The following is a 26,523-nucleotide window of genomic DNA, read 5'->3' as shown; positions in this document are numbered from 1 at the left end:
CATGCATGTACATATGTGTACGTACATGCACGCCCATGTAAAGTGAGCGCTACAGCGCTACAGACGGCCGGGACGCCAGACTAAAAGTTTCGCGTAAACAATAAAAACACAAAAAACGAAACCGGTTAAATGGCAACAGGAGGAGTAGGAGTGAGAGAGAGAGAAGGGTGGAGAAGGAGCAGGGGAAGGAGCAGCCAGGAGGAGGACAAACGCAACGGTTAAACAACCAGCAATAGTTGGGTTCGGCTGAAGCTTCTCTTCTGGCTCTCTCTCTATTTATTTCTGCGGAGCCCCCGCTTGCAAGACCGACCCCGACCCGACCCGACCCGACCACGTCCACATTGAATGTCTGGGTCTGGGGTGGATTCACTGCGTCTAGCTTCGATTGCAGGCGGCAATAATTAAAAACTGCATTATTTTATTGGTTTGGCCAGCCCGCAAGTCGGCCTGGCCTGTCTCTGGCCCTTCCCCTAAGACCGACGACTTGGACTGCTTGGACGGACTGGTTGTCTGGATATGGAACTCATTGGCAGGAGGGGGGCAAATGGCTTGTCGCCGTCGTCTGCCAGAAATATACTCCATTACTTTTGTGCCTTTTTTTGGGTGTGGTGTCATCTGAAGAAAGCTCTCTTCGACTCTTTACTTTCCACATAACAATAAACAGTTGATTTCGGATTGTGAGTCAGGGCCTTAAAGAAGGGGATTGGAAGGATTTCGGAAATGAAATTCTTGGTGGGCTCCCCCGACCATTCGCCAAAGACACACCCAATTTCGGTGGGGATATACAGAGGAGAGAAATAGGAGAAATAGCACTCTGATAACAATTCTCGATCAGTCTCTTCTACGCAACAAATATATTATCCTCCCATATGAACCATTGTTTGAGGTGTTTCCTTGCGATGGCTGCCTCACCTTGGTATGAATACACCTTGGTACTCATATTTTTGCATTCACACTTATTCGTCTGGCGATTCGCCATTCGCGATTCGTTATTTTCGTTGCCGTTTTTTGTTGTTTTTATACCCGATACTCAAAATGAGTATTGGGGTATATTAGATTTGTGGTAAAAGTGGATGTGTGTAACGTCCAAAAGGAATCGTTTCCGTCCCCATAAAGTATATATATTCTTGATCAGCATCAATAGCCGAGTCGATTGAGCCCTGTCTGTCTGTCCGTCCGTCCGTTAGTCCGTCCGTCCGTCTGTCCGTCCGTCCGTCCGTCCGTCCCTTCAGCGCCTAGTGCTCAAAGACTATAAGAGCTAGAGCAACGATGTTTTGGATCCAGACTTCTGTGATATGTCACTGCTACAAAAATATTTCAAAACTTCGCCCCGCCCACTTCCGCCCCCACAAAAGACGAAAATCTGTGGCATCCACATTTTTAAAGATAAAACCAAAAACGCAGAATCGGTGAGGATGACCATATCTTCTACAGTGCAAAATCTGAACCAGATCGTATAATGATTATAGCCAGAATCAAGTAAACAATTTCATTCTTTCTCGCTCTGTCTCTCTCTAACACACAGGTTTCATGGTCGGTTTTGCCAATTGCAAAATATGAGTTCAAGGATCTCAGAACCTATAAGAGCCAGAGCAACCAAATTTGGTATCCACACTCCTGTGATATCGGACCTTGACCGTTTCGTGTCCAAATTTCGCCACACCCCCTTCCGCCCACGCAAAGGACGAAAATCTGGGGCATCCACAAATCTCAGAGACTATTAAAGCTAGAGTAACCAAATTTGGTATCCGCACATTTGTTAGATCTCACTACAAAACGTATATCTTAGAATTTCGCCCCACCCCCTTCCGCCCCCACAAAGAACGAAAATCTGTTGCATCCACAATATTGCACATTCGAGAAAACTAAAAACGCAGAATCATAGATAATGACCATATCTATCAGACTGCTGAATCTGGATCAGATAAGATCATTTGTATAGCCAAAAGGAACAAATCAATTTGCAGTGGCTACGCAGCGCCCGACGTCACGCTCAGACTGATTTTCTGTCTCTCTCGCACGCACTCTTTGTCGTGTGGTTCAATATTAGCGGCGTCTGCCGCAGGAGAGCCATACTGACTTAGTATCGGGTATAACTGTAGAGTTGCGGTGTCCGCAGCAACTCACAACGTTCCACCTCGTTTTTTTTTGCATTTCGCGTTGGCGCAAAAGTTTATTGCACAATCGGCAGCTGTGCTGGAAAAATCCAATTAACAGTTTTATTAGCTATGGTTGGGAAAATAATTCATAAATTCATTAAAAACAATACGGCCACGGCAACAAAAAAAAACAGTAGATGAAACAGCACTTTCTGCAGTTGATTTTGCGGCTGACATTTGTCGCCATACAACTTTTTTTTTGGATTTGTTATTGCGAAAATTAAATTAAAAACCTATACTCATTCTGCCACAAATGACGGGACACGGCCCCACATACATCACACGAATCCACACACAACACACGTGCCCCTGTCCCTGCCCCCACCCCATCCGTTTGGACAGTTTCAAGTTCGCGCCCAAAAGATACTAAAAGCAAAAAAAATTTCGTTTGTTATTGCGGTTGAAAGCGCCACCAAAGCGTCGAGTGTGTCACGGGTGGGAGTGGGGGTGTGGCGGAAAGTGGAAGCCGAAGTGTCACCCCAATGTAAGGGGCAGCAGCAGGGCAAGACAGGGCAGGCCTCCCCACTAGATACTTAATCAAATATTTTTCCTGCTTCACAGTCACATACATACGCACTCTGTAGGTTATATGGTTATGCAACACCAACAACAGCAGCAACAGAAGCAGCATGAAGGAAAAGAAGAGGAGCATACAAAAAGAATTTAATAAAAATCGTTGCCTGTCAGCGTACAAGAAGCCAAACAAATTATAACAGGTGCCGTTGTCGACCCAAATGAGTTAGTGAAATAAATGAGATGGCCAAAAGACTGGGGAGGAGAGGGATATATCCAGAGAGGGGGTATGCAAGTGGACCAATCTGCATTATTTTCCATTCGAGCATTCGACCATCAGAAGAGACAACCAATTGAAGGGATTCATTAAAAGTTCGTTAGGAAGCGCAAAGACCTATATTCAATAAGAGATCTTCCATTAAAATATGTTCAAAATTCAATTCCCATCAAGTGCTACTCTCAAACCATTAAAAACCGACCATAAACCATAAATAAATCCCGAAAACCATTCCAAAGTGTGAATTTATGCACCACCAAACGGGCAGTTAACAACCACTGAGATTTTCGGAGGAGACCCCAACCGCAACCCCAAACCTCTTGCCCCCTCACGAAGGCCATGATTTAATGTGGGTACTCTGGCCGGAGCACGTGTGCTGTGGTCAAAATCAGTAGAGCAAAAGCCAAGAAATCGAATCAACTGCAAAGCGGGAGGCAGTGAAGTTCAATTGTCGGGGGTGGGAGAGGAGTCATGTTCGGAACTTGATTTAATTTAAAAACGATTCAAAAATTAAAGACAACAATTCGACAAAATAATTTTAAACTCTGCGTTTAACCCAAGTAATTAAAGGCGGTGCTGGAATGACGACGACGGCCAACAAGTAATGGGCATCGGCATCGAAATCGGACATCCAGCAGCATCGGGCCATTGGGCACGACTCGGAGGCTCGGAGTTGGTTTCATTTGAGAATTTATGACTTTTTGACAGCCCACATTATTGTTTAATCGTGACTTTCGAGTTGAAAATCTCAGAGCAGCCTTAGGATTTGATTTGAATAGAAATACTCGTACTCGTACTGGAACTCGTACAGTATGGGGATCGGATCCGCGAGAAGCGGGAATCGTTTTCGGATCGGACGTGCGAATGACACCAGCATATAAAGAGTTTTCAGTTCGGGGTTTGGGTTAATTAAATAACACCCACATGGGGTTGTCGATTGTTGGTTGTTGGGTTGTTGGTGGCGTATGTAAGTGATATTCAATTGTGAATTGTGAACAGGGGTTCATCCTCATCCTTACCCTTCAATTAACACCCGCCGCAAAGAAGGGAATGAATGTCTCAAAGTGGAATTCGAATAATCATATGACGGGACAATGTTTGCACAGCACAACAGCCCGGCTATCAGAGGAGTCAGTGGCTGGATGGCCTGGCCAAAAGCGAGGCTGTTAAAAATTATGTAAATAGCCGCGTCTCGTCTCCGGCCGGCCACCGCCACTGCCACTGCCGGCACACTATCTATTAAGAATAATAAAACTGAAAGAAAAACGAGGGGAACGTTGTGAGTTGCGGACACCGCAACTCTACATTTATACCCGATACTTAGTCAGTATGGCTCTCCTCCGGCAGACGCCGGTTTATAGTGAGATCTAACAGAAGTGCTGGTATCCGGTTTGGTTTACTCTAGCCTTAATAGTCTCTGAGATTTGTGGATGCCCCAGATTTTCGTCCTTTGCGGGGGCGGAAGGGGGTGTGGCGAAATTTGGACACGAAACGGTCAAGGTCCGATATCACAGGAGTGTGGATACCAAATTTGGTTGCTATGGCTCTTATAGGTTCTGAGATCCTTGAACTCATATTTTGCAATTGGCAAAACAGACCATGAAACCTGTGTGTTAGAGAGAGACAGAGCAAGAAAGACTGAAATTGTTTTCTTGATTCTGGCTATAATAATTATACGATCTGGTTGAGATTTTACACTTTAGAACATATAGTCATTCTCTACGATTCTGCGTTTTTGGTTCGTATCTCTAAAAATGGGGATGCCACAGATTTTCGTCCTTTGTGGGGGCGGAAGTGGGCGGGGCAAAGTTTTGAAATATTTTTGTAGCAGTGACATTTCACAGAAGTCTGGATCCAAAACATCGTTGCTCTAGCTCTTATAGTCTTTGAGCACTAGGCGCTGAAGGGGACGGACAGACGGACGGACGGACAGACGGACGGACGGACAGACGGTCAGACGGACAGACAGACAGGGCTCAATCGACTCGGCTATTGATGCTGATCAAGAATATATATACTTTATGGGGTCGGAAACGATTCCTTTTGGACGTTACACACATCCACTTTTACCACAAATCTAATATACCCCAATACTCATTTTGAGTATCGGGTATAACAAAAGGCTGGAAAAAACTAACAAGAGTTTTATTGAATTGAAGAAGAGAAAGCATCGGCAGCATCATCGGATGCTGCACAGCGGACATTCACATACCAATGGATACGATATACCTGAGACTGAAAGACTGAAAGCGAATGGAACGGAGGACTGAAAGGCAGTAAAACCCATTTAATATTTATTTAAGGTACTAACAAATAATGCAAATATTTGAACAATTTATTTACATATGAACGCCATCAAAGAGCTTGGATTGAAAGAGATCTTTCAATTGATGGTAGATGGAAATTGTGAACGAGATCCCACTGATAACGGGACGCGGCTCTGGCTCTGTCTCTGTCTCTGCTCTGCCTCTGGGTCCGTCCTCCCGAAACAGATGAATCTATTTGTATTTATGAGTATGTTATGCACTTAGGCCCAATCAATGTGTAAATGTGTGAATGTGTGAGTATCTGTATCTGTGTGGGTCTGCTTGAGAAATGCGCTGTGCGTTACCATTTAGCATGTCACCTTTTAACTGCTCTCTAACAAATAGGTATGACCAAAAAAATACGAGTATCTCTGCCTTCCCTCTGTCCCCTGCATCAATATCAACATTATCTTAACATTATAATTACTCTTTGAATCGTTTGCAAACAATTTAACTTGATTTTGCTTGAATTCGTTTTCTGGTTGAGGTCGAACACAAAAATAACTCCAATAACCAAATAAGAGATCAACATCATCAAGGTGTAGGAGAAGTAGGAAGCCGACGGCAAATCAGATCTGCTCGACACACCTGTTTGGATATTTCCCCTATAGCTTTCTCTGACATCCACTTTATTTCTGATGTAATATTTTCAGAAATTCTGTTATTCTGCTCAAAATGATGATCAAGTTACCAAAACCAATCAAATTCTCTATTTAATGGATAGATGAAAGGATGAATATTGCGTTAATTTCGATTTGACAAATTTCATCTGTTGAAATATATACCTTGGGACATTTTGTCAAATAATTGAAAGAGATGTTCAGATAGACACGAGTCTGTCAGCCGAGCGCTTCCAGATGCTTACTCATCGCGATGATGAGGGGCAAATATTAAAGCAATCTTTGATGTTATATCAAGAGTAATCAAGCAGATCGAGTACGGGTTCTTAAGAGGAGACGGAGACCCTCAACAAAAGCAAATATATAAAGATAATACAGGTTATACAAGCATATAAGTAGATGCTCATTCAATTTGGAAACTGATAGATCACTGCATATCTTACACTTCTTACATTTCCTTAGCACAACTTCCTTTCAATCGACAATTTGATATCTTACCAGATCGTCCCCTAAATCGGAATAACGTTCAATATTGCTATTTGAACGACCGCTACAGTCCATAGTAGGGTGCACGCGAAGTTGCATTGAAGCCAGCGCTGCTTCTTCTATATCACTCTGGTCCACGAATAATCTGATACTGATTCAGATCAATGTTCCGATATTTGCTGTTTTCTATATCACCGCACACTTTCTGTTGTTTCTTAGCTTTTTTTGTGGCGCGAACCGTTATGTTCTGGTATGGATGTCGATCCTCGGTGGTCGTCTCCCACGCTTCGGTTTCTCCAAGAGAGGCGAAAAGAGACGTTGAAGAACCTTTTGATCACTTTTCGGTGTTTGCTTGCTCTTCTCGTTGTTTGTTTGATTGCGAATATTTCTTGGCAATCTTTACCGTTGTTGCACAAATTATTCTTCTGCGGAACGTGGACAGGGGCGGGAGCGGAACACAACACGTAACACTCACTACCACTGCACTGTTTTCGAGCCGAATTACAGCCCCTCGATTAGTAATATTTAATTGTTATTTCCACCTATAATTCTCCTATATTCTCCTATAATCCGGACAAACACGGAAGAGCACCGACCGACGCCAACGAGGAAAAAAATCGAATTGGGGCTTGTTTCGACCACGGGTCTACTTGTAATTTCAAATTCCAGCCGTTCTTTCAAGTCCGCCCACTGGCAAATCGCCGAGAAACAAATAGGTATGACCAACAGGCAAAACGGCACTGAAAATGCAAGGCGTGCAAGGTAAAATTCACTCTTTTGCCGATCATACCATGAAAAAATTCAATTTTGTCTTCATAGCACATTTTTCATCACGCACTGCGAGGTGAGGTTCGTACTTGTTTTTAATTTGTTCCCTGGCTGTTTTCGCCTGTTGTCCTACCCCTTTTTATAGCCCATTCAAAATTACGCTCACGACTCATTTCTTCGTTGCCTGTATGAGTGGCTCGATGTTCCGATGCTATTCGTTTCACTTCTCTCTTTTCGCTCCCAACTGTTCCTTTTCCACCCGTTTCACTCAACAAGGAGGGGGAGAGAGAGAGAGCAGTCAACCAATCGTATGCACTCGATGTATGTATGTTTTGATGTATGTAACTATGTAAGAGTAATATATGCAATAAATACCTGAATTCGTGTTTGTTTGTGTGTGAACGTATCGCCCGTTTCGATACCCATACAGACAAGGCCAGAGACCAGGTGTGTGGACAGCGTTAATACACTATTGAGCAGGGTTGGTGAATAAACTGAATGGAGTTACTATGTGCAAAAGAGTGCAAACTGTACAGGTGGAAGTGAGTGGAATATAGCAGGTTTGAAGCAATATAACTCTACAACGACCAAAGTCAGGTATTATTTATTGCCATTACTCAAGCCTGTAGTGCAGTGTGAGTGCCTATGTATTGTATATCTTTCGATCGTATTTTATACGCGATTCAATTGAGCAGCTACGTACGCCCTTTTCATTTGTCGAATATTCGTTGTGTGTTTATCGAATGGGGCGGGGCCTCTGCATACATTCACATTCACATTTGTGGTTTGCCAAATACCGTTAATGTGCGGAGGGGGGAAACAATCAACCAGCTGGACGAGGGGGGCATGTGGAGTGTGGGTGGGTGGGGAAAAACAAACAGAAAGCTGATTAATGATTTACGAGATAAATTGCACTTGTAATGGCCCAAACGGTAGATAGATGGATACATGGCTCTTGTACCGTCCACCCACCCATCACCCATCCCCCTTTCACCCATCCAGATAGTAAATAATTTCCGTTTCTCGATTTTCACTAATCTGAAATTGATGAAAGGCAGCGACGTCGACAGCAGCAGTGCCAGGGCCAGTGGCAGTGGCAGGAGCAGAAAGTATATCAATTTTCGCCTTCTTGTCTGCAGAACAAACAGCCAGCGGACGCTGTGGCATGTATTCGTTTGGGGAGGCGCAGGCGTGCAACCTACCCCACACCACCACCCCCTCTGGGGGAAACACACCAATGACGAGACGTCGTAGTCGTCCGACCCTCAGACTTGACTGATGATGAAGTGAGAAAGTAATTAAATACAATTTTAAATGTGACTAATGAGACGCCGTCAAAGTCGTGGGGCACACAGTAGATGGGGTGGTGGGGGTGTAATGGTAATGGTAATGGGTGTGATCTAGGGGAAGTTGGACTGCATTCATCACGAAAACACACGTACACCCCCAAAACACATCCGAGTCCAGTGCCAAAACTGTATCTCACAGATACTACCTCCACCGACAAATTTGTCACTATTAACTTTCGTTTTTGGAATAGCTCTAAACTTCTATTTGATTTTCAAACAACGTACAAGTGTACAATAGAGCGATACTTACACGAAACGTGCACGCCGCCTTTTAACAGGTGAAATTTGTGTTTAATCCGTGGATACATATAGTAGACTCTCACATACATACAAAGATACATGAATATTAGCAAATATTGAACAGGGGAACCTCGTTTATTTGTCAACACGTCCATTTCCTGCGTTTTGTGTGTTAGCCGAATAAATAAATAAATGGGATATAGAGAAACTAACCTCCACAAAAACCGAAAAAGATGGTGGAGCAGCGGGAGAGGAGAGAGGAAACATGCATATAGCATATATATGCACAAAAACCTGAAATGTAATTAATGGCTTATTAATTAATTGCATAAATTAATTCCCTCTGACAAAAAAAGATCATTTAAATTGGATTGCTTGTCCCTGCCCCTTAATGTGAGATAAAAATTGCAAATATAATTATATATAATTTACCAACAGTTTACAGTTTCAACACAAGCAATGGTTGAGGATAACGAGGGAGCAGGGGGAAAGGGGAAGGGAAGGAGAACAACAACATTAATAAAATACCATTTAGGCGATCATTAATCCAGGAAATACAATTTGTCAATCCACGAGTCCATCGATGTGTGAGAAAGCGATTTTCTGCGGTTGAACGAACAATCTTTACCTGTCGGTGTGAGTGAGAGGTGGGGCAGGGGAGGGAGGGCAAGCGGTGTGGTTCCTCTAGCCCTAGGCCAGAGTTAGAGCTAGAGACGGGCACAGGGAGAGAGACAAAGTTAAAGACAAATTGATTGACCAGATCGACATTCAGCGATCGTCGTAGTGGTCGTCGTCGTCGTCGTCGTTGCTGGTGGAATATGAATGAGTCGACGAGCATCGGCGGCTATGGCCAATGGATCGCATTGGATCCGGTGGGATCCGACATGGATCGCAGCATTGGATCGCTTCACACACTCTTGTCGAGCTTTTTTTTGTATGTGTCTTGAGGGGGCAGACCGGCGGACTGGCGGACTGGACTCCATTTGAGCATAGGTTTCATTAATAATTTTTGTTTGGTTCAGTTCGGTTGTGGAAATCCGCGATCCACGAGCAGACAGTTCGAAGAAATCGGCAATCGGCAGAAATTCAAGACCAAGACCAAACCAAACTGCACCCCGGCATCGTTCATTGGGCATCGGAATGGGCCCCCAACTAACTGTCAAGAGCTTGTCAGTGATTACGGCGGAGAGTATCTCCATTATGTTTGTATCTCAGCGCTCGGGCGACAAGGCATCATTAACTCTGCCGTATTCATAAGTTTTTTATTTATTTAGATTTTTATACCCGATACTCAAAATGAGTATTGGGGTATATTAGATTTGTGGTAAAAGTGGATGTGTGTAACGTCCAGAAGGAATCGTTTCCGACCCCATAAAGTATATATATTCTTGATCAGCATCAATAGCCGAGTCGATTGAGCCCTGTCTGTCTGTCCGTCCGTCCGTCTGTCCGTCTGTCCGTCCCCTTCAGCGCCTAGTGCTCAAAGACTATAAGAGCTAGAGCAACGATGTTTTGGATCCAGACTTCTGTGATATGTCACTGCTACAAAAATATTTCAAAACTTCGCCCCGCCCACTTCCGCCCCCACAAAGGACGAAAATCTGTGGCATCCACATTTTTAAAGATACGATAAAACCAAAAACGCAGAATCGTACAGGATACTATATGTTTTAGAATGTAAGATCTGAACCAGATCGTATAATGATTATAACCAGAATCAAGTAAACAATTTCATTTTTTCTCGCTCTGTCTCTCTCTAACACACAGGTTTCATGGTCGGTTTTGCCAATTGCAAAATATGAGTTCAAGGATCTCAGAACCTATAAGAGCCAGAGCAACCAAATTTGGTATCCACACTCCTGTGATATCGGACCTTGACCGTTTTGTGTCCAAATTTCGCCACACCCCCTTCCGCCCACGCAAAGGACGAAAATCTGGGGCATCCACAAATCTCAGAGACTATTAAGGCTAGAGTAACCAAATTTGGTATCCGCACTTCTGTTAGATCTCACTATAAAACGTATATCTCAGAATTTCGCCCCAACCCCTTCCGCCCCCACAAAGAACGAAAATCTGTTGCATCCACAATATTGCACATTTGAGAAAACTAACAACGCAGAATCATAGATAATGATCATATCTATCAGATTGATGAATCTGGACAAGATCAGATAATTTTTATAGCCAACAGGACCAAATCAATTTGCACTGGCTTCGCAGCGCCCGACGTCACGCTCAGACTGATTTTCTGTCTCTCTCGCACGCACTCTTTGTCGTGTCGTTTAATATTAGCTGCGTCTGCCGGAGGAGAGCCATACTGACTAAGTATCGGGTATAACTGTAGAGTTGCGGTGTCCGCAGCAACTCACAACGTTCCCCCTCGTTCTTACTATTTTGGGGAAATATTTTTAATGAAGTCGGAGACGGAGTCTGGGAGCGAGCGAGAACTCTTAAAATAGAATATGAATTTGGGCAAAAAGCATAACGGATGCCGCTGTCAATATTTTGACAGTTCTCAAACACACAGCCCTACACACGAGACACTCTGACGACCCCATCCGACCCACCAACAGCTCCGCAGCCCCACTTTCCATCTCCCCACCATTGGTTCGGTGCGGTACGGGTTGTGTGTTCATTCCCGGGAATGGTTACACCGAAAACATTAATTGAATTCCGCGCTGTGGAGTGACTGCAGTTGCAACCCATCAAGATCTGTGGCGGGAAATGGTAACGAATAAATGGGATTTCGTATGGGCCCCAAAGAAAAATGATTAATATGCGCTAATGTTTTATAACTCTGCCCTTTTAATATGTGCTCAGCTCCGTATTCGTCCTGCCCCGTGCCCCGTGTCCCGTGCCCCAAGCCACAATAAACCAAGCCCCAGCTCGCGTCCCAGTCGATGACGATGCCGATGCCTCCAACCTCGACCTCCGCCTCAGACATCGCATTAAAAATGCCAAAAGCGATAAAAGAATGAACCGTATTGCCTTTTGTCTGCTGTACAAATATAATATATGGATATCTGTATCTCTGGATGTCTGTTCATACACTCGTATGTAGGGACTCCGCTCGAGAGGAGAGCGGATGAGGTTGCCTGCTGTCTGGTAGGACACATCAAGAGTAGAGTTTGACTGATCTCGATCTTAACTGCTAATGACTTTAATCGTTAATCTCTGACATAAAAGTTTTGATTGAAGCGGATCTCAAAAGAAATGCAATAAATTATAGATACACATACATACAGATATGCACATCAGTTTCAGTTTCAGGTTCAGACAGTTCCAAATTGGATTATGGTCATTGATTTTGTTGGTTTCTTTTGGGTTTTTTCGCAAAAGATTTCTCGCTTTTGATTCGTGTGAACACTCTTTGGAAGCGGAGTAATTAAGGAAATTTGTTCAAGGAATTCCCCAAAACATATTTTTAATATGTCTGGGATTCTTTGGGTGTAGCATTCCATTTATATGGCATTGTTTGGTAATTCAGGTACATATTTATATATTAGGGAAATCAGAGCAGATCATCGTGTACATTATGTAAATGCCAAATCTTCTTGGCAGAAGAAAGACCAAAGACAAATGACAATATAAATATAATAACAATAATAATACCCGGCGGTGGGTGAGGTGGGGTTGGGGCCTTCACTTGCGGGGCTTCTGTTCGCTGAATTCATAAACTAACATTGCCCATACGACACGTTGGCCTATCGATTCGAACGACAAAGGAATTGCGTCCACGGGCTCTGTCATGTGAGAAACTACACATTTCGATAGGAAAATGGAAATTAAATTGAATCGAATCGAGGGAAAGGGAGCGCAGCGAACATGTCCAGCTGTTGACGTCCATTGGAGAGACAAGCAAGCAAACAAACAAACGTAAAGCGAACGAAACCGAAATAAATAAATTAGCCAGCGAGTGGCGGGGCTGGGCAGGCAGGAATCCGAATCCCAATACCAATCCAAAAGGCGGCCAGAATGCGGCATACAAGCAAAATGCGGAAGAGAGCACAAGATTGACGACAGAGACAGCGACACACGTTGATTAATTCATCTGATGTGCGGCTGACACACTCGGTGGCGCCCACACAAAAGACTTAAGATATTTTGCAAATTCTATATCTATCCCTCCCACTACTATTCGTTTTTATCCGACAGATACTGCCACTGGCACTGGCACCCAACAGGAAGTTGACCAAACACCCAACCACCCACACACAACCACCGAGCATCCATTCAGCACTTCTCCAGTCGAATTAAGGCATTTTACCTCCCTCCCTGCCCTTCTTCTGAAATTCTGAAATCAAATCTCCATATAGCATGACATCAAACAATCCAGCAGTTGCTGCTGTCCGTTCCCTGCTCCGCATTTAATTTTTAATTTCGGTGACTTTTATAAATCGCTACATATCGCACATTGTTCGAGTCTTTTTCTTTTTTTGTTCGAATGAAACGGAACAACAGCACAGCAATCGCATCAAGAACAAACGGAAATCTTTTCTATTTATCAAAATGATTATTTTTCGTGGTTGCTATCCATTTGTGGAGAAGGGTGATAGTTCAAGGCATTCGAGATGGGTAGACTTAATTGAAAGAATTATTTTCGAAGCTTTTCAGACACACATAGATGACTTCTCCTTCCAACTTCCCTCTAACCCAGAACACAGGGTATCCTTCGGTCGATTACACTCTCCCAAATCAGAAGCAGCAGCAGCTTCATAGAGATGTTACTTGCTTTTGATATGAAAACAAGCGGCATAGAAACTCGTGTCTATTTTTATAAAATCTTCATCTGTATCTGCATCTCTGCTTTGCTTTGCTGCCACGACTATCTCTGTATTTTTTAATATAGCTGTATCTGTATATACATATATATATTGCTTTTCCCCGCTAAGGGGCTTGCGTAATGGATAGCGATTAGCCCTAATGCCCCCTAATCCATTTCAAACAGCGAATTTGCCGAGAACTGCTATTTTATTTGGTTTTTGGCCGCTGTTGCTGTTGTTGTGGCTGTTCTGTTCGCATCTATATCTTGTTAGAGTTATATTCAAATTAACTTGTCTAACGCCTATTAGCGGCCTTTGACCTTTCGTGTCGTCTCGTCTGCCATGGCTCGGCTCGGCCAGTAAGTCAGCCGCTTAATTAATGTGCAAAGCAATTAATTGCAACAACAATGCGCCGCAGCAACAGCAACACCGAAATGGGAAAAACTCCAAGCCGTCTGTCTCTTTGGAAGTATTGATATGTGTTTATGGACAACAGGGCGTATTAAATTTACAACCACATATTAAAATGTTGCAGTCGAAAATGGCCGCCAATGCCCGAAGTGGCCTCAGTGGCCCTCCATCTCCAGTCCCAGTTCCAGTCCCAGCCTGCATCTAGAGCATCCATCTTCGACTGCAAAGGGGGGAAAAAACACAAACCGAAAATCAAAAGCTTCAAAATGAGAATTATAATAAACGTCGTCGTTTCAACGGTAATAAATAATAGACAGCAACGAACTGCGAATAACTTTTTACATCCATCCGTCCATCCATCCAGCGAACGAACCCCTTGATACGATACATTCAGCGTCCAAAGCTGAAGAGAGACAGCAACAGAGTGGCACAGAGAGAGAGAGAGAGAGAGAGGGAGAGAGAGAGAGAGAGAGAGAGAGAGAGAGAGAGAGAGAGAGAGAGAGAGAGAGACAGATAGACAGCAGAAGGCTGGAAAAGTCATGCACTAAATTATGTATGTCCCCACAGTGGGACAGAGTATTATGAAAATCATTTGCTAAATGCTGAACATTTGAATGTCATTCTTAATATTAGGTTTAGGGTATATGTATGTATATACCCATAAGATATACTTACTACATACTTACTTACTTACTATACCACTATAAGATACCAAAACCATTCAAAATTCCTTTCCTTCCCATACCCCGGCATATGACCCACTGTACCTCTGTTGCTGTACTTTTTGTCAAATGGAAAATCATATTGCACTATGAATATGCATGATGTATTTGCAGTTGTTTTTCGTTCCTTTTTTTATGGTTTTATGCTTAAAAATTTAGCCAGAGAGAGCCCCGGCGCACATGCTCAGGTTACAATGTAAGCAAAAAACAAGAAAACAAAAACAGCAACAACAAAAAAGGAGTGAGGTGAGTGGTTTTTGTTTCTTTCCTTTTCCCTATAATGAGTAGAGCGACAGGACAGACACTACGACTGGGGCTCGAGTAGGTGAGCGTCGGGTGAGCTGCTGGACTATAGCTCTTCCGCATCATGCTGATCGATTGCAAATGTGTCCAGAGATCTAAACGCCGCACCATCCCATCCCATCCTCCGCTGAGCTTTCGCCCCGTCTCTGTCTCTGTCTCGATCATCGTTATGAGGGAAGCTGCTGCGGCTGCTGTAAACGCTTTTGACCGCCGATCATCAGTTCGATAATTGATTGCCACATAATTTCTGTCATTTCATGTGCGTGCCGTTTGCGAAATATGAAATGCAGCGATGCGCAGCGAATCGGACTCCCAGTTGCAGTTGCAGTCGCCGTAGCCGTAGCCGTAGCCGCTTCCAGCTCCCAGCCGTACTCTGAGCTGCAGTTAAAATTGTTGCTGTTAATAGGTTTCGTACTATTGTTATAATGCGTAGGCTCCACCTTCTCATCCAGCCAGGGAAGGAAGCCCTAGCCCAGGCCAGGCCCCAGCCAGTCCCCAAAACAGCACAATGTTTGTCATGTTAATCAACTCCCAAGCCAAGGCTCGGCTCCAGACTCAAACTCTGACTCCGACTCGGACTCGGACTCGGACTCGGACTGGGACCGCGATTGTGACTCCAACTTCGAGTCGAGCAACGAACCAAACTTTCATCATTAAAGAAAATTATAGCCATGTGGCTGTAATGCGGACAAACTGGGAACCAGAAAGAGAGAGAGGGTGAGCAAGAGAGCGGGAAGCGGTAGCGAGAGAGAGAGAGCTAGCAGAAGAAGGAGGTCGAGGAGGAGGACAACACAGCGATGACGACGTGGACCGTTCTACACAAAAAGTGTTTATGACCAGAAATCCGTCAACATATTAACACTAAATATTAAAACGTACGAGCGTGTTTATGCATACACCACACCACAGCACACCATAGCACACTCCGAATGCCCGCTCATGTGTTGCACGAGTATGGGTCTGTCTGAGGTTGAACTGTTGGCAACAAAAACCACAAAATTGCGAGCTTGCTCCACCAACCAGCAACCAGCACCCTGCTAGAAAAGCGGACCAAGGAGCACAGAGTTCACGTCTCATGGTAATTTGTGAGTGGAAATCGTCTTTTGATAGTCGTAGGGGAAACCATCTCTTTCTCCGAAGCGAACAGGTCCTTAACTGGCAATGCTCGTGGCAAATGATTAAGGGAATCAAAATGCAAAAAGAACACTGATTATTCTTGCCAGGAGAGAGATTCTTGCTATAGAGTTACAGGTAAAACCAATCCCTGTGGCAACATTACAGACTGTGCTGAAGGTAGAGCATAGAAAATGTATAACCAATCGTTCCCAACACACTCCTTCTCCAGCTTGTTACAAAATCTTGCCCCGCCCGAACAACCTAATATCATTAATTTGAGCACATTTATAAAATCATTAGATCAGAGTTCATCAGAGCAGCTGGGTAATCCTCGTTTACACACAGATATAGCTCTGTGGAATGGATCGAGTTCGAGTGAGAAGATCTGTGGGATGCGAAGAGTGTACGTCTACTCTGAAGTAGAACAAAGTAGAGTGGGTCACGAGGGAAAATCAATTTATAAAATCAACATGTATTTAAGCTGCTGCAGGGCAGCTCTCCCCCACTCTCTCCGCGACGCCTTTCTTGGCCCATCGATCACTTGACACCCGCACAGGCCTGGGCAGACGCATAGGCGTCGGCAAGGGCGCGCTCTGGGGTGGAGAGGGAGCTATGGGAGGGCAGAGGGGTGGTTGTTTGCTTCCGCTGTGGCAGCGATGAAAGATGCCGAAATACTTAAACGATTTTTAATAATTTTACGAGTTTTCCGCGAACATCTGGCCTGGCGTTCAGGCCTAAAACTAGGGGGTGGTCCCCCCGAAAAATATTAACCAGTATGGACCCTCGGGCCAACTATGGAGTCGAAGAAGGAGCAAGCACGGGTTGCGATGTCAACCCAAACGTCGGAGGAAAGCGTGACTGCTACCACCGGCGGGCACGGGGAGGAGCAGTCCTCTCTGCGTGTCGCCAGCGGTCACACCTCAGACTTGGCGGGAGCAGGCCAGGTCAGTTGTAAAGCTACTGCCACAACAACAACAACAAAAACAACTCACTCCGTAGCCTGCAAGTTGAGCCGCACAGATGCCGTAGTCGATACAGACACGGATCTGGAGAGCGTGCTCTCTCTATGGATGGAGGAAGACCCCGCGGCCCCAATGCCCACGTTCGATGGTGCTGGGTGGCTAAATGGGGTTAAGATCCTGAAGTGCAATGATGATCCAACCCTAAGGTGGCTGACGCGTACGGTCTGCCAACTGGAGGCGATGTGGGAGGGGGCCAAGCTGGAGGTTGTGGACCGGGAGCTTATCCCGTCCAAGCCTAAGGCGAGGGTACTCTTCCCCATCACAATCCAGGGGGACCGAGCGCTGAAGCTCCTTCAGCGGCAAAACGCGGACGTGCCAACGGCCGATTGGAGGATCCTACACATTGGTAGCCCACTACCCAACGAGGGGGGCCAATGTGTGATCCTCCAAATAAACAAGGAAGCAGAGGATCTGCTATACCCCAAGTTCGGGAAGATGGCGTGGGGCATGGGTAGCGTCTACCTGCGCCTCAAAAAGCGCCACCCTGAGGACAAGGACGCGCATACCCTGCAGGCAGGCGAGGTGGAAAAGGACTTAGGTCTCGAGTCCATCGTGGAGGCCGCCCAGGGGCTTGCGCTTGAAGACGAAGAAGAGGAAGACGGTGACCTGACGCTGGTAGTCAACCCGTCAGGTGCAAGTGAGCCAGCCACCCATGCTGAGTGTGCTGCATCTCAACTTGCATAAAAGCAAGGTAGCGTCGGCGGAGCTCCTCATCGCCATGGAGCAAGGGCTCGCCGACAAAGCTCTAGTCCAGGAGCCCTGGATTGCGACAGGCAATTCAGTGGCCGGACTGAAGTCCTCAAATCATAACCTGTTCTACTCAACATCGGTAAGCAGGAACAGAACCGTCGTACTCGTACGAAAGGGAATCCATGCTTACCTTATGTCTCATTACAGCACGGATGACCTGACGATTGTGATGCTGGAAAGTGAGGAAAAGCGCCTTCTGGTGGCTTCCTGCTACATGGCTCACGACATACCCGCACCACCCGACGAACTCAGGAGCCTGGTGACAGAAGACGGCACCAAAAGCTATCAGCTCGTCATCGGAACGGACGCCAATGCCCACCACAATGTGTGGGAAGCACCGACATCAATGACAGAGGTGAGTCACTCTTAGACTTTATACTAGCAACTAATCTATATAGCAAACGTTGGGGAGGAGCACACCTTCGTAGGCCCGACCTCATCCAAAGTGCTAGACCTAACACTTGTAACAGGAAACAGTACTACGGTATCTAGCTGGAGGGTCCTCGAAAGACCATCCTTCTCAGACCATAAGTACATTCAGTTCAAGTGCGAATTCAAACACCCTTCGAAGACAACAGTCTATAGAAACCCCCGGAACACAAACTAGGCAAAGTTTAAAAAGACAGTTACTTCGAAGCTCGCGAATCCGGGCTCAGTGAAATCCGCGGAGGATATAGAGAAGTCCCTAAAGACCCTATCCAACGAGTTACTGAACGCCTACCATGCATCGTGCAAACCCTCGAGAACGCAGAGGAGGTCCAAGCCACTCTGGGGGAACCGAGATCTCTCTCTCCAAAGGAACAACCTCAAGGAATTCTTCAAGATCGCCAAACAAGCGAACAAAGAGATTGTCAATGAGGAATATAAAATCCTACTTTGGAGCTACAAGAAAGAAATACGTAAGGCACAAAGGAACTCGTGGAGAAACTTCTGCTCCAACATCGAGAAAGTGCCCGAAACCGCTAGGCTTCGGAAGCTGCTTTCAAAGCAGCCCACAGTACAGAGCCAACTAAAACTAGACAACGGACAGTGGACAGAGGGCAGTAAAGAAGCCCTAACAGCACTAATGGAGGCGCACTTCCCTGGATGCACCGAGGTCACTGACGCCAAGGAGCATCAGGTCCTAGCAACCGAGGAACAGCACCCTCCAATAGGTCTGTTAACCACTAAGAGAATCCACTGGGCCATAGACTCCTTCGCGGGCATAAAAGCACCAGGACTGGACGGGATATTCCCAGCCATGATGCAGTTGACCAACGAGGTTATTACCCCATGGCTCCTCGCAATATACTCAGCATGCCTAAGTACGGGCTATATCACCATCCAATGGAGAACCTCGAGAGTTGTCTTCCTCCCAAAGGCAGGAAAGTGCAGCCACGTGAGTCCCAAGGATTACAGACCGATAAGCCTTACCTCCTTTATACTAAAAACACTAGAAAAGCTGTTGGATTTACACATCAGGAATGAGGTAGAGGGACTGATGTCAACAAACCAACACGCCTACACTAAAGGGAAATCAGTGGAGACGGCACTACACTCGCTAGTAGCCACCATCGAGAGCGCCCTTCACAACAAAAAGTATGCTTTGGGAGCATTTGTGGACATCTCAGGAGCATTCAACAACGTGGCCACAACCGCAATAATAAGTCGCCTAGAAGCGAATAACATACACCCTGCAATCAACGTCTGGATCAAAAACCTCCTAAGTTGTAGACGGGTGCAATCGGAGTGGGGCACTGCTTCCATGGTAAAGGGGGCACACAGAGGCACACCTCAGGGTGGAGTCCTGTCGCCACTACTGTGGAATCTGGTGGTCGACGACCTCATCAAGAGATTTGAAAGGAAGGCCCCAAAGATAACAGCTTATGCAGACGACATAAGCATACTTATTACGGGTGTATGTCCATCGACCCTCAGCTCCTTAACGGAACGTACACTCAGGGAGATACGTGAGTGGGCGGAAGAGGTAGGACTCAGTATCAACGCGGACAAGACGGACCTCATCCTCTTTACCAAGAGGTACAAGGTACCGATATGGACCCCCCCGAAAATTTACCAAACTAGGCTGACTGCAAAATCACAGGTGAAATACCTAGGCACAGTACTGGACAGCAAGCTGGCATGGAAGCCCAACGTAGTGGAAAGGGTGAAGAAGGCTACCATTGCGCTTTATGCATCCAAGAAGATGCTCAGCAGCACATGGGGCCTGTCACCTGCTCTAATGCAGTGGATCTACATCTCGGTGTTGCGACCAACTCTGCTGTATGGAGCCTGAGTGTGGTGGCAGGCTACTGGAAAGAAGACATACCATAAGCTTATGGAAAAGACTCAGCGACAGGCTCTGCTCTGTATTACAGGGGCGCTGAGGTCAACCCCAACAAAAGCACTCGAAACTGTACTCGGAATCGATCCCCTGGACATTCACGCTCGCCTGATTGCGGGAAAGGCAGCACAACGCCTCATAGCATCAGGAAATCTATCGCCACAAGGATACGGGCATAGTTCAATCGGCAGGGAAATGACCAGATCAACTGATTACATTACCCCCCAAACTTGCCTTGACGTCAAAACAACCACATCTTTGGGACCTGAAGACTGGAAAATTGGAAGGGACCAAACTGAGCACCTCAATATATACACAGACGGCTCCAAGATGGACGGAGGAGTAGGAGCGGGCCTATACTGTACAGACCCTGAGATAGGGCTGTCGTATAAGCTACCGGACCAATGCAGCATATTCCAGGCAGAAGTTTTTGCCATCGGGAAAGCAGCGGAGGTCGCTCTCCTCACAGAACGAGCACACGATGCGGCCAACCTATTTGTCGACAGCCAAGCGGCGATAAGATCCATGCAGTCGTCCGCGGTCAGTTCCAGAAGTGTCTTGGCGAGCAGGGAGGCATTAGACATCCTAAGCACGACAAAGACAGTGCGGATCTATTGGGCTCCCAGCCACCAGGGCATCGAAGGAAACGAAGCGGCGGACGTACTAGCTAAGGAAGGCGTCGGGCTGGAGAATAGGAGAACCGAGAACGTGCCTGTCTCCCTCAGAACGCTGCAAGGCGATCTAGAGAAGCAGGCTAGAGCACAGACTGATAGCAGGTGGAGGAGTACCACCACCTGCAGAACCTCGAAGATAATGTGCAAGGAGCGCAACGAGAAACTTAGCCACTACCTACTGCACCTACCACGAAAGGACTGTAGATTGCTAGTGGGAATACTTACAGGTCACTGCCTGGCTGCTGCACATGCAGCAAAGCTAGGCATCACCAACAGAGACAGTTGTAGGAAATGTAAGGAACCTGGGGCTATCGAAACCCTGGAACCTCGAACCTCACCTGCAACTGTCCGGCTCTCTCAAGGGCAAGGAGGAGATACCTGGGCGGCCCAGTGTTGGCATCACTGGAAGATGCCTCCAAAAGGACGCCACAGGAACTGCTGGCCTATGCTAAAAACACCTCGATTCTCGGGGACTTTTAAAACCACATTAACAGTCCCGCGACGGTTCATACACCCCCCATCCGGATAACTAAGGGCCATATTGGCCTATGCGTGGCCCCGCTGAGGGCCGTCCGGGTTAACCTAACCTAACCTAACCTTTCCGCGAAAATGTACGCATAAAATACAACAAATGAAGAGCAAAAGAGCCGTTATACGTTATACGCCCCCCAATGATTTACACAGACGCACAGGCACAGGCACAGGCACAAGCATAGGGTCCATAGCACAGGGCCAGACGACGACGATGACGGCCAGAAGTCGCTGCTTCGCTGGTCCCTGTCGCCTCTCTGCTCCCAGATTCTGCTCCCCGATTCTGGTTCTGGTTCTGGTTCGGGGTCTGTAGCTCCAAATGTATTCATTTGGATCTCTGTACTCCGCGTTGGTGCCCGTTCCCGTTCCCTTTTCAATATTTTTATACCCGATACTCAAAATGAGTATTGGTATATTAGATTTGTGGTAAAAGTGGATGTGTGTAATGTCCAGAAGGAATCGTTTCCGACCCCATAAAGTATATATATTCTTGATCAGCATCAAAAGCCGAGTCGATTGAGCCCTGTCTGTCTGTCCGTCTGTCCGTCCGTCCGTCTGTCCGTCCCCTTCAGCGCCTAGTGCTCAAAGACTATAAGAGCTAGAGCAACGATGTTTTGGATCCAGACTTCTGTGATATGTCACTGCTACAAAAATATTTCAAAACTTCGCCCCACCCCCTTGCGCCCCCACAAAGGACGAAAATCTGTTGCATCCACAATATTGCACATTTGAGAAAACTAAAAACGCAGAATCATAGATAATGACCATATCTATCAGATTGATGAATCTGGACCAGATCAGATAATTTTTATAGCCAAAAGGAACAAATCAATTTGCACTGGCTTCGCAGCGCCCGACGTCACGCTCAGACTGATTTTCTGTCTCTCTCGCACGCACTCTTTGTCGTGTCGTTTAATATTAGCTGCGTCTGCCGGAGGAGAGCCATACTGACTTAGTATCGGGTATAACTGTAGAGTTGCGGGGTCCGCAGCAACTCACAACGTTCCCCCTCGTTTTATATATTCTCATATGTGTGCGAATATCTCCTTCTTTTTTTTATACCCGATACTCAAAATGAGTATTGGGGTATATTAGATTTGTGGTAAAAGTGGATGTGTGTAACGTCCAGAAGGAATCGTTTCCGACCCCATAAAGTATATATATATTCTGGATCAGCATCAATAGCCGAGTCGATTGAGCCCTGTCTGTCTGTCCCTCTGTCCGTCTGTCCGTCCGTCCGTCCGTCCGTCCGTCCGTCCGACCGTCCGTCTGTCCGTCCCCTTCAGCGCCTAGTGCTCAAAGACTATAAGATCTAGAGCAACGATGTTTTGGATCCAGACTTCTGTGATATGTCACTGCTACAAAAATATTTCAAAACTTTGCCCCGCCCACTTCCGCCCCCACAAAGGACGAAAATCTGTGGCATCTACATTTTTAAAGATACGATAAAACCAAAAACGCAGAATCGTAGAGGACAACTATATGTCTTAGATCGTAAAATCTCAATCAGATCGTATAATTATTATAGCCAGAATCAAGAAAATAATTTCATTCTTTCTCGCTCTGTCTCTCTCTAACACACAGGTTTCATGGTCGGTTTTGCCAATTGCAAAATATGAGTTTAAGGATCTCACCCGACGTCACGCTCAGATTGATTTTCTGTCCCTCTCGCACTCACTCTTTGTCGTGTCGTTTAATATTAGCGGCGTCTGCCGGAGGAGAGCCATACTGACTTAGTATCGGGTATAACTGTAGAGTTGCGGTGTCCGCAGCAACTCACAACGTTCCACCTCGTTTGATCTGCAACAAGTTTACAGCTTGTTGCGCTTTGGCTGTGATTTTGCGCTGCACTTAAGCGCTGCTCACTTCAAATGGCCATCCAAATGATTTACTTGAATTGCTATATTATAGTATAGTGCTCCCCGACAGCACTGCAACAGCTTCGGGGCGCACTTTGCCGTTCTTGGTGATCGTCGCAGATTTTGGCGGCGCCGACTTTCCTCCGTCGATGTATCCGGAAGGCCGCACTCGGCCGATGGCTTGGCCTGGAGTGGGGAAAGTTCGCGTGACCTGATGTCTTTGGTCATCGTTATGGAGTTGGCGCGTGTTGATCGGTGGTTGCTTGCGGAGAGGGGGCGTTGGTTGTGGGGTGCGGTGCGATGCTCTCATTATAAGTCGGGAGACGGATTGTATCGAACCCTTTTATGTTCGTTACACCACCGAGCCTCCGATTGATACCTGCCTGGGGGCAGATCTTGTTTATTACTAATGAATTTGCTGCCTCCGCTCCCCTCTAGTTTCTGTGAGCGATTCCAATTCTGAATTCAAAGAGAAAAGGTGAAATCAATTGGCCCGCAAACAGGTGTGAAAACTCTTGAGCCTCATCCAAACTGAGGCGACAACTTCCTCTTCGATTTGGTATGGGTTTCCTTTCACTTCTGGCAGCGGCTTCCCACGCTCTTTAGGCAACATTCCGAATGCTACGATTGTTGGGCAATTAATTAGCACTGCGTGATATTATTGGGGCCCCAATATAGTGGGCTGGGGGTGGACAGCGGGTGGAGCCAGCACTGGATATGTGTGCATACCAATTACTGGGGCCTGGGAAAATATGAAAAGTTGCACGGCTAAAAAGATTTCCAAGCAGTTGGGGTGGACAAACATAATGATCTCTTTGAAATATTGTAAATTTTGAGCACCAGTATGACCAGATGGGGAAAGATACAAGAAAGATGAATAGAAAACCACCCATGGCCGAGGGCCCAGTGAGAATTGCCATCTATCTAAAATATAACTATGATAAACTACTTTCTCTATATGTCACAGCCTTCAGCACACTCTTTTGCAAAAGTACACCCTTACGACGCAATCGAACTTCCAGACTGGTCCAATCACAATTAAATGCAACCGAACCGACAATTACAGGCTCACATTTTTATGCTCGTCAAAGCTGCGGCAGTTCCCACAGTGCGCGCTCCCATGAGGAGGGGGTGGCGTCTGAGCCTGGTCAGCGGGAGTAAGGGCGGGAGGGAGCGTAAAATGAATTTATGTAGTCTGTGGTCCGACGGTCTGGTCGTGAAATGCATCAGGTGCTGGGGCCATAAAATGATCAGCAACCAGCCCAGCCCTGTCCCGCCCTGCTCGGCCCGGTCCTGTCCAGCGATGTGTGAGTTTTTCCCCATGAAAATTCTTCGAACAGACCTCGCTGTATCTCTAAGGTGTGGTATATACGCTTTTTATTTCACCTGGCAATGAAACGGCCATCCGATTGGTTGCCTACGGGACAGACAAAATAATCAAAGAGCGAGCAGGACAGACAGCTCGAGAGCGAGCGAGAGCCAAAGAGAAGCGCGCTCACACACAGATGCACGCACACTCGGGCAGAGATAGACGCACACACAGATACTCTGAGAGCGTGCGCATGAAAATCGAATTGGGATTGGAAGTGGAAATTGGATGTGTAAGTGGAAATGTTGGAAACGAAACGAAACGAAATAATGTACAATGGAGTGGGGTTGGGGTTGGGAAAAGTTAAATTATTTATATGTACGTAGTGATACATTTGTATCTGGGGGCTGAGTCATAATCGAATAACTTTCAGCCAATCAGAAGCTTGTCTATCAATGTATCTGTTGGATGCAGATACTTTACATAAATACAAGTTGATTTGAGTAGGAGATACGTGACCATTTACCGATAGAGTAATCCATGGGGAAACTAATTGTATATGTGTATCTTTTAGATGCAGATACTCTGCTGAATCAAATAGAAATGTGTTAATCAATCCATCTGTCGTTAGAGCACACACACAATCCCGAAGCCGCTTAAATACAATTACGTGATCAGCAACTCATCAAAGCAATCAGAATCGACTAAAGATAAGAGTACACCAATTGTATCTCCAGAATGGAATGGAGTTTCTGCTCAAATTCATTCATGTGTCAATCGTACCCGTAACAACATGTCAACACTTCAGACCTCTTATTCCCCCAGTTAGAGCCTCTCCCCGTCGCTCTTTCTTAGTTAAGCCTATTAAATGCCCCCAAAACGCTTTGTTGTGCCGTCTCTTGGTCTCTTTTGGGCCAAGTTTCTTTGCCGTTTGTCCGGCCCGTCTGCGTCTGTCCGTTTATTTGTTTGCCTTTTGTGTTTGTGTCTTTATTTGTAATAAATATGTTTGACCAAAGAGTGAGTGCCCCAGCCCCAGAGGGTCTGGAACGAAGGTGAGTTATTAATTTCACAAGTTTTGTCTTCAGTTTTTCCACACTCCCTGGCGATTATCAGGTTACATAATTGTCGCATGGTTTCCTCCCCCATTTTTATGGACTGTAATTATCGCGTACATCGAATGCCTTCTTCGATTTGTAGGGTTTCCCCTTGGCCTATCATCAATAAGGATGCGAGGATAGCCGGATAGAACGGCATAAGCAATTCGAAAAAGTCAACCCACGCCAAGCCTCGCCGAGGGTCGGTCCGCCTGTAATTGACTAATTTCCACTTGAATTTCCCCTTTCAGTGTGTGTTTTCCTTTGCGACTTTGTGTGGGATTTCAACAGATTGAAACGAAGGACTTCAAGTCGAGTGTACGAGTATCTTGCACTAGGTACGGTATCTATTTCCCTTCGGCTGTGCTGTGCTGTATTGTGGCTGTGGTCTTGGTCGGCTTTAGGGATTTCTGTGGTGGCATTACATTTAATATAAGAAGAATTTAGTTTCGTTTCGTTTCTTCTCTGCCTTGGGGTTCCACTAGGTGGGTGTTTGGGTGGGTGGCCTTTTGATGGGTGGAGACTTTGCTAACAAGAGAGCAACCGAACCGTACAGAACCGAACACGAACAGATCAAGCGTTTCTTGCACTTTACTTTCTGGCAGCGTGACGCGTGTGAATTTTAATTTGAATTCGAAATTGTTAACAATGATGCGGCCCTTTTTGCGCTCAACTGTCATAGAGAGCGTCGCGGAGGCAGAGTGTGGGGTGTGGAGCAAAAAACAAATAAAAACTGACAAATATGCTGCAAATGCTGCAGTCATGAGATAGATGTAGACGTGCCTCCAGCCCCCAGCCACCAGCCTGCCAGTACCTTGATAGAATTCCAATTTCGGTGAGCTGCAATAAAAAATCTATTAAATTTCCATCTAATCACAAAAGCAATTAATCATTGACACTATTTAGGCGCTTTTTCTATGCTTATTAG

The 26,523-nt window shown here is 45.9% G+C and overlaps 1 protein-coding gene across 2 annotated transcripts in view; it reads right to left on the bottom strand.

Annotated features, from left to right (window-relative positions):
- LOC117185846 (protein dead ringer-like) overlaps nucleotides 1–6,931 on the bottom strand; it is a 41,109-nt gene extending 34,178 nt beyond the window's left edge. Inside the window, exon 1 of one of the 2 annotated variants that reach the window (XM_033397469.1) lies at nucleotides 6,374–6,931. In XM_033397469.1, coding sequence (XP_033253360.1) covers nucleotides 6,374–6,460 — 87 coding nt within the window. In that variant the 5' untranslated portion in view covers nucleotides 6,461–6,931. The remainder of the gene's footprint in view (nucleotides 1–6,373) is intronic. The other variant, XM_033397470.1, reaches the window with a different exon arrangement.
- Between the last annotated feature and the right edge of the window lie 19,592 nt (nucleotides 6,932–26,523).

Source organism: Drosophila miranda, assembly GCF_003369915.1.
Source record: "Drosophila miranda strain MSH22 chromosome Y unlocalized genomic scaffold, D.miranda_PacBio2.1 Contig_Y2_pilon, whole genome shotgun sequence".
In the NCBI taxonomy this organism is placed as follows: domain Eukaryota; kingdom Metazoa; phylum Arthropoda; class Insecta; order Diptera; family Drosophilidae; genus Drosophila; species Drosophila miranda.
This window is presented reverse-complemented; position numbering and strand designations above follow the sequence as displayed.